At 40.5% G+C, this 9,507-nt stretch overlaps 1 protein-coding gene across 15 annotated transcripts in view; it reads left to right on the plus strand.

The window, feature by feature from the left end:
* The window catches only part of CAST (calpastatin), a 142,694-nt gene that overhangs the window by 102,769 nt on the left and 30,418 nt on the right, over positions 1-9,507 (plus strand). For all 15 annotated transcript variants that reach the window (XM_024131461.3, XM_024131424.3, XM_024131669.3 and 12 more), the window contains 6 exons: positions 418-516; positions 2,038-2,118; positions 3,297-3,389; positions 3,535-3,624; positions 4,925-5,026; positions 8,551-8,634. In XM_024131461.3, the coding sequence (XP_023987229.1) occupies positions 418-516; positions 2,038-2,118; positions 3,297-3,389; positions 3,535-3,624; positions 4,925-5,026; positions 8,551-8,634 (549 nt within the window). The remainder of the gene's footprint in view (positions 1-417; positions 517-2,037; positions 2,119-3,296; positions 3,390-3,534; positions 3,625-4,924; positions 5,027-8,550; positions 8,635-9,507) is intronic.

The raw sequence follows: 9,507 nt of genomic DNA on the forward strand, positions 1-9,507 counted from the left end.
AATATATTTTATTTGGAAGAGGTGGAAACGATTGATAAGCAAAAATACTAAGCATTTCCTCTCTTGCATATAGCAACATGATCATAATTCTCTGTAGTTTGTTTCCTTTTTTCTTTAAACTATCAGTACAGTGGTCTGGCAGCTGTAATGAACCATACACTTGTCCATGTAGTTCATGCCTTTAGACTTATTGAAATTGTGGTTCTTAACCTGAATGTGGCTTTCTATCTTGCCAACCTAGAATCTGTACTCTGGGACTTTAAATAAAAATTCTATTACAGACCAGATTTTAACCATTTAAGAACTTTTGGTGTTTGGTATTTTTCTACACAGAATTTTTTTTTTCGGTAGTTAAAAAATCAAAATGAAATATGTGTAACAAATAACATTTACATATCTGTTCTTTTTGTTTTCCAGTCAGGCATGGATGCTGCTTTGGATGACTTAATAGACACTTTAGGAGAACCTGAAGAAACTAAAGAAGATAATACAACATATACTGGACCTGAAGTTTTGGTAAGTGATCTTGATGTCGATAAATATTTATACTTAATGAGTAGGAGAGCTAGTAGGTCATGGTCATGACGCACAAAAGAATACATAGTGTTCTGTCACTTGGAGAGAAACAGTATGCTGTCAGTATCAGTAATAGCAACTGAAAATTAGTGTTGTGGATGGAAACCGTCCTAAGGTGGCTATGTGATTCCGTTGATCAGCAAATACTGATTGATTGTCTCTGCTGAGACTGTAGCTGGGATATAGTCTGTTGGATCACAGAGACTTATTTTCTTTCTTCGAGGCTTAAGTCCAGTGGACTTCGACTTATTTTAGTTTCCAGATATTTCCCATCCTATCACTTGAACTTATCTTGATTTCTAGATATTTTCTACCCTCAGTTCATCTCTATTCCTGATTCATAAAAAGCAAGAAAGTTATGTTCCTTGGCATTAATAAAAGACATTCCATAGACTGTAAGAAAATATTGCAACAGTCATAACAAAGGATTTGTTTCTAGAATTTATGAAGATTTTTTAAAACTGAGAAAAAGACAACCCAATAGAAAATTAGGAGAAAATTTGGCCAATAGACACATGAAAGTCTCCCTAGTAATTAGGAAAATGGTACTAAAACACAGAGAGAGAGCACTTCACACTCACCTGATTGGCAGAAGTGTAAAAGTCTGACAACTGGCCCAGAGCCTGTGGATGTCACATGAAGATGTGCACACCCTCTAACCAGCAATCCCACGTCTAGGGAGACTTGCTGGAGGGAGCCTTGCCCAGGTGTATAAGGAGTTCTAAGAACAGGTGAAACATTTGGAAATGATTTTGTTCAACAGGAGACAAGACGATATAGTGGAACACTTTATAGTGGTTAAAATGGCTTATTCATGTATCCATATGGATAACATTACAAAAACATAACTTTGAATAAAAATAGTACATTACCAAATGACATAAGAGTTTGATACCATTTATATAACACTTGAAAATAGGCAAAGTAATGGTGTATATTGATTATGGGTATCTACATGTGGAAGAATTGTTTTAAAATATACTCAACTTTACATTGATGGATGTGATAAAGTTCAGGATGATGGCTATCTCTGGAAAACAAGGAAGAGGAATTGGATTGGAGAGTGCTAAAAAAGAAACATCACTGATTTTTTTCTTATTACATAAGAAATAACTAGATCTGTTGAGTTATATAGAAATTCACTGTTATCAACTGCTCTTTTGTAGGTATAGAAATATTAGATAATGAAAAATATTTTTAAATAAAATGCATTTTATATATGAATCAAATTTAATATAGTGGTTTGAATATTTTATAGCATTACTAATGGGTTAAGCCAATTAAATATGGGCAAGTATTTGTGGAAACTTAGAATTTCAGAGTTGTGTAAAATATTGGCTTCTAAATGATTTATATTTACTCTCAATAGTTCCATAAATTAATAATGCAATAGTACTTTGGTTTAAGAATGTGTATATAACATTCTCAGCTCATATCCTTATGTGTACGGTTTTCTTCTAGGATCCGATGAGTTCTACTTACATAGAGGAATTGGGTAAAAGAGAAGTCACACTTCCTCCAAAATATAGGGAACTTTTAAATGTAAGTTAAACAATCATTTACTTATACTTTATTGTTTCTTTTTTGTAATTATAATTTTTATCACATTAATATATCCAGTTTTTTTAACTTAGATAATATAATGGGCGTGCAAAATTGTCATTACTCTGAAGCTCACTGTATTACTTTGGCAGGGCTGCCATATCAGAGTATCACAGACTGTATGGCTTAAACAGCAGAAACTTACTGTCTCACAATTCTGGGGGCTAGAAGACTGGAATCAAGATGTGGGCAGGGTTGGCTCCTTCTGAAGGCTGTGAGAGGAAGATCTGTCTCAGGCCTCTCTCCTTGGTCTATAGATACCTACATGTGGAGCAACTCCACATCTTCTATGTGTACATATCTGCATGTTGTCTTTTCTCTACGTGGATCTCTGGGTCATTTCCCCCTTTTATAGGAATACTGGTCCTATTGAATTAGGGCCCCTTTTAATGTTCTCATTTAACCTTAATTACCTCTTTAAAGGCCCTGTCTTCAAATACAGTCATTCTGAGGTTCTAGGGGATAGGACTTCAGCATATGAATTTTGGGAGGACACAACTCAGCCCATAGCATTCACCGAGCTATGCATTTTGCCAATTGTAAGGATTAATTTTGTCTTCTCAGCATCATCAAATTAATATTTGTTTCAGAAAAAAGAAGGGATCACAGGGCCTCCTCCAGACTCTTCGGTGTGTTCACATAACTGTCTTCTAAGATCAGATTTAACATTTTTTATATCTTTGGTTGGGGGGATAGAGTTATCAATTCTATATTTTGGGATTATGACTATATTAATCTCTAAATCAGATGAAGTTTCCATCTGTTCAGAGAACGGGGGTGGGCCTGGGGTGTTTCAATGCGTGTTTATTTCCTAAGTAGTTTTTTTGAGGGAAAGAAGAATGGGGACAAGAAAGTTTTAGGATAAAATAAATGTTAATAAAAATAGGATGAGAATATCCTAACATGTAATATATTGAGAAGAGAGAAACAGGAAAATAATATTTATTGAGCATCCAGTTTCCTTCCAAACATAGGCTTTCATCTGAGTTATTTCATTGAACGTCTCATTTGGTAGTCAAGGAATTGCAAAAGTACATTCTTCGTTTGCTGGGTTTATAATCTGATCTGTCACTTGAATGATTCCCACGTGTGACCCGTCGTGCTGCTTGTTTCTTTAGAAACCCCTGGGGCCCGATGATGCCATAGATGCCTTGTCATCAGACTTTACCTGCAGTTCTCCTATGGCTGATGGGAAGAAAACCAAGAAAGAGGTATTGTTTTTAATGTAATGAGGGAAACTTGTTAGAAACCATCTCATACTTTAAGAAAACAACAACTTTTTAGTTCTGGTTATTACAGTTTGGTTAATACATTTCCTTCTTCTGTAAGTCAAACCTTTTGTATTTTGTTTTTCAGAAGTCTACAGGAGAGGTTTTAAAAGCTCAGTCAGCTGAAGTAATCAAAAGTGCTGCTCCACCCAAGGAGAAAAAAAGAAAGGTGGAAGAGGTATAAAAAAAATTACTTCTTTAGGGCTTCCCTGGTGGCGCAGTGGTTGAGAGTCCGCCTGCCGATGCAGGGGACACGGGTTCGTGCCCCGGTCCGGGAGGATCCCACATGCCGCGGAGCGGCTGGGCCCGTGAGCCATGGCCGCTGAGCCTGCGCGTCCGGAGCCTGTGCTCCGCAACGGGGGAGGCCACAACAGTGAGAGGCCCGTGTACCGCAAAAAAAAAAAAAAAAAAAAAAAAAAAATTACTTCTTTAAAATTAAGCATGGTCTGCCTGACAGCAGTTGCTTTCCTGAGGCTGATCTAGCTGACTGGGGAGAACCCCAATAGTGCATCACACCTACTGAGCATCTTTGCTCCCTCGGGCCTGTGTAGAATAGTGAAACCAGCCAGGGTTATATTGGTCATCTCCAGGCAGGCCTGCTCTGTTTCTACAAATGCTTAGGGGTGACTTCAGCACACTTGCCTTGGTTGTGGAATAAGATTATCTCACCATCACACTACACAGAAGAGCAGGATCCCAGAGGAACTGCACTCTTGGGACATCAAGTCTTCCACTTGATTTTCTAAAGGAGTTTGAGTCCTGTGAATCACTAGGGGGATGTTATTATAGCTGCTTCTCTCCACCTTAAACACAGTTGCCTATAACTTAATTCTTGTGAATCCTGAAAGGTGGCACTGCAGCTCTGGGCTGGATGAGAGAACATGCCCCATCTGCAGATGGTCCAGATAATCCAAGGAGCCGTTTCTGTTGGTGCAGCTGTGCCTCCTGCTCCTGGGGTGGGCGGTTTATTTTTATCTGGCTTGCTGCTGCAAGAGCACCACACCCCTGGGAGTGGGAGTTCCTCCAGCCATCGGCCACTTCAGGGCCCCCTGCTTCCTGGGGTTGGCTGTCGTGCTGAAGGACAGGGTTGTCAGAAGTCATTTTTAGAGACACATTTTTAGAAAAAGAAAAGCAGGATAGTGAAAGTTTACTTCTTGCAGCTTTTATTTTGATATGAGTATTTCATAATTATTATTGCAGTTACACTTCTAGCTTGCTAAGTAAGAGGTGAAGTGTACCTCTGAGAGCACTGTTACTGTAGAAACGAGTCCTAAGCCCCAGTTTTCACCCACTGGTAAGTTCTTCTTTCTTTCTCTCTTTTACTAGGTTTTAAATAAAATTGCCTTCCTAGAGTCCTTCCCTAATCCACAACTTATTCTTAGAGATTTAAAATTTTGAATTTCACAAAGAAATGGGTGGATTGTTTAGGTTGAGGAGATGTTCTCTTTGTAATGTACAGAATTTTTTTTCCCTCACAGGACACAATGAGTGATCAGGCACTCGAGGCTCTGTCAGCTTCGCTGGGCAGCCGGAAGCCAGAACCTGAGCTCGACCTCAGCTCCATTAAGGAAGTCAATGAGGTACTGACCTTGGAGTTCACATACAAAGCCCCTTAGTCTTCAGGTTACAAGGTTACAAAGCTAATGCATTACACGTTTAGAATTCTTGTACCATTTTTATTTTCTTAGAGATTTTAAATGAACTGTTCTTTGTCCTGCCTTACTTTCAGGGTCTCGCTAATTTAGATATTTATTGCTGGGGAGTTAGCAACCAGAAAGGATATTTCAGTGTTTGTCTTGTTAACCATCTAGAATTTTAATACTTAAAATGAACACTAATCTTCTTTGCCAGTTCTCAAACGACACCTGACTAAACAAGATAACACGGAGGCAGTGGCCTGGTGACAAATAGTTTTGTCCGCTCTCATGGAAATTGAACATTTGTATTTTCAAAAGGTTCCAGGTGCTTCTCTTTATAAGGAGAGAGGGAGATGGTTGCAGATGGGGTGGGAGATCCTTTTTATACCTATGGGGGAAAATGTTGAAAACTTGTCCCAAACTAGAATAAAATCAAGCAACAATTACTTTATAACTGGATTTGCTGCATGTTTAGAGTGTGATGCTGGGGAGTGTTTACCCCACCACACGCCAAGACCTTAACAAGCCTTACGAGCCAAAGCAAGCTTGTATTTGGCGGAAGAGAGTGTTCATATTAAATTTCAATTTTTGAAGAATTGTTTAACTGAGTCCTCTGGGGGAAAAGAGGAGGGAAAGCATAGAGCCGCCCTGCGGGCATCCTCGGCCAGGCAGTGTGGTGGTGCGGACCCTCAGGAGCGCCAGCCTATCAGCTCAGGGTGGGAGCTGGCAGTTGTCTGTCACAATGCTGCTGCCTCCGCTGTCACTTCCTGTTCTGAGTCACTGGGGAAGGTGAGTCTCGCTGACTGCCAGCAACGCCCCCTGAGTCTGGGACTGCCCGGGTCTGAAATGGGCCAGTTTCTATCTTCAACTTTCTTTGAGGGCTTGCCGGGCTCAGTGTGGCACGACAGGCTTTGCGAAGGCGAACACAAGGGAGCAGGGGAAGCAGTCCTTGTCCTCCAGGACCAAGTAATGTATTGGGAGAAAGGGAAACTTTGACAACACAGTGAGAGATGCACAATGTCTCAAGGAAAGGGTGGTCCTGGCAGGACCCTGGTGGTCCACCACCGAGGGCTGCATGGCAGCCAGCCAATGGCACGTCTGCCTCAGGCTGTTTACAGATGATTAAGGTGATTTAAGAACATGATAATTTGGGGACTGAAAGTATAAACATAATCCCAGGATGAAAAGACTCTTAGAGTGACTAAAATCAGATAGGTAGGTGTGAAAAAGTTAGGTAAAAATAACTTTTAAACAGTTTGGGTTTAGGAATGCATATAAATGTATTAAGTTTCTTCTAGAAAGTTAGCAAACTCCTAAAATTTGAACAAAAAGGACTATTCTACTCTTAACACTAGTTTTCCTTTTTAATTATGTACAAAGTATAAAGATTCTCCAATCCTCTGGATTCTTAAGTTGAATTTTTAGTACCTGATGGTGAATTCACTACTTCCTGGGTAGTCTGCTGTGATAAGGCTCATAAAGGTCGATATGCTATAGCAGTCCACGGCCACTCCAGCACATTCCGCACCAGATGATGCTTCAGAGAAGAGGTCCATGCCTACTTGTCATTCTTATAATGTATCATAATGCATTTATTCTGTAGTGATACCTCATTATTAATCTCCCCTATTTCTAGTGTAGTTACCTAGTCTGGAACTATTTCAATTCAGGGGATGTTTGTTTTCACTGCCTACTGGATACAAACCACAATGCAGTCATTTAAAGAATATAAAGATCAAAGAATAGAAAGGATCTAGCTATACATGTGACTCACTGTTCACAAGCCTAAGTGGAGAGGACAGTCCTATATAGGTGACTCTTTCATGAGGACTGTTTTATAGCCAGTGACCTCACAAATCCCTGAACTGGGGAGTACCACTATATAACAGGACTTACTTCATATCCTGCAGTAGAATGTAACGGGAAATATTTTTTTTTAATCCTTTCATCCCAGTTATTATTCTATAGAACAATACGCTATAATTCCAAAGCCTAGAAAAGTACCTGGCTTATTAAAAGTGCACATTAAATATTTTAAAATTAATCAACTAACGAAGCATTCAATGGAGAACCACAGTCTTAGGCTGAGATGTGGATGGAAGCAATAGACTGAGCTAGAATCAGCTAAATACCCACGCCACCCCCCTCTCCCCCCCACCCCGAGCACACACAAACTTTTGCGCCCAGGAGCTCCTTGATTTGTGATTTAAATCCATGCCTTGATACAGGTACCAATTATTACATATCATGGAACTCTGCATTACCCACCAGGAGTTTAAAATCAAATGTTATATTCTAGAAGCCACTGATCTGCCATGGAACTGCACTTTTATTTCTAATGCATTTGCTTGTGCATGGTTCAGTAATCCAGTGACGTCTTGGTGTTACTGAAGGGAGTTCTTTTAAAAGCAGTAAAACCAGGGATTCCCTGGTGGCGCAGTGGTTAAGAATCCTCCTGCCAATGCAGGGGACATGAGTTTGAGCCCTGGTCTGGGAAGATCCCACATGCCGCGGAGCAGCTAAGCACATGCGCCGCAACTACTGAGTGTGTACTGTAGAGCCCGTGCTCTGCAACAAGAGAAGCCACTGCAATGAGAAGCCCACGCACCGCAAAGAAGAGTAGCCCCCACTCGCCACAACTAGAGAAAGCCCGCACGCAGCAACGAAGACCCAATGCAGCCAAAAATAAATAAATAAGTTTTTTTTTTTTTTTAAAAAGGGAGGGCTTCCCCAGTGGCGCAGTGGTTGAGAGTCTGCCTGCCGATGCAGGGGGCGCGGGGTCGTGCCCCGGTTTGGGGGGATCCTACGTACTGTGGAGTGGCTGGGCCCGTGAGCCATGGCCGCTGAGCCTGCGCATCTGGAGCCTGTGCTCCGCAACGGGAGAGGCCACAACAGTGAGAGGCCCGCATACTGCAAAAAAAAAATAAAAATAAAAATAAATAAATAAAAGGGAAAACTAATTATCCATGGATCAGCCAAGATTTGTGATGGGATGCCTCTCTCCTTTCTGAACGGTGTTTAACATTCATGAGAATTGGTTGTTTTCTCCCCCTTAGATAACTGCCTCATTGAGTACGACAGATGAAGGCTGTAAAATAATTGCAGCCAGCTTGTTCACTGTGCTTACCTTTCTTCAAAGGATATTTTATTTAATTTTCTCTGCTGATCCTTACAAGTCAGCAAGCTAGGTAAGGATTCTTAGTAGCCCCATTTTACAGCTGAAGAAACTGAGCCGAAGAAAGTCTAGGTGGCTTCCCAAGGTCATAGAGATAGGGCAGGGACACCTCCCCGGGATTCCTGGCTGTGTTGTTTTTTTCTCCGTCACCCTACACTGCCTTCCTCCTAACTGCTCACCGGGCACTTTAATCTGATTTGGTTTCCTCCACGACACCCATGGAGAACATAAAGTGATGTCTTATTTTACATGTATTATCCAGATGCTTATTTTTTTCCTCCAACTTCCTCAGGCAAAAGCCAAAGAAGAGAAACTAAAGAAGTGTGGTGAAGATGAGGAATCAGTCCCACCAGAGTATAGATTAAAACCAGCCATGGTACGTTGTTCGCCACGGTGTGTGACAGCAGCTCACTCCTCCTGCCTTCGCATCACATTTTGTCCTGTCTGTCCCCATGATGCTTAAGGACTTGTCCGATATTAACTCTGAAAACCCTGAACCCTTTATTCTCTGTCTTCTACAGTTGGACCCTTTAAAAGAGGGTTTCCTAAGTAATGACCATGTGGTCATTAAAATTTCCACAAATTCAAGTGTTTCAACTATTAAGCATGCTTGACATAGGTCCTTAACCTTAAAGCAGAAGGAATAATTTGGGAATAATATTTCCTCTAACTGCTATATGGATAAAAGCACACAGATCTTCTAACTGGTAGATAAACATACAATGATTTACCAGTATCCTCAGTGAAGATGGTTTTGTTATTGTTGGTTTCAGTTTGACGTGAGGATGGTGGACTTATTCCTGTACTTATATTTGTAATTTATCTTTGAAGTAATACACATAAACATATGGTGGAAAATAGCTACAATGCTTATATATGGAAAGTTTCTCATTTTTTAGAAACATTCTAAATTGTGAATTCTGAAAAACCAGTTTTATGGGAATGATATCTTATCTCTTCATCCTGGGTTGGAGAATTGAAGCTTTTTTCAATCATTCATTGATGTAGCTGCATCTTTCTAGCCAAAGAACTTTTCTAAAAATTCTACTTCCTTATCCAAAAGATGGAAATTATTTTTCAGTAATTTTTTTTAAAAATTTATTTATTTATTTTTCGCTGCACTGGGTCTTTGTTGCCGCGCGTGAGTTTTCTCTAGGTGCGGCGAGCAGGGGCTACTCTTTGTTGCGGTGCGCGGGCTTCCCATTGCTGTGGCTTCTCTTGTTGTGGAGCACAGGCTCTAGGCGTGCAG

The sequence above is a fragment of the Physeter macrocephalus genome, chromosome 8 (genome assembly GCF_002837175.3).
Source record: "Physeter macrocephalus isolate SW-GA chromosome 8, ASM283717v5, whole genome shotgun sequence".
Lineage (NCBI taxonomy): Eukaryota > Metazoa > Chordata > Mammalia > Artiodactyla > Physeteridae > Physeter > Physeter macrocephalus.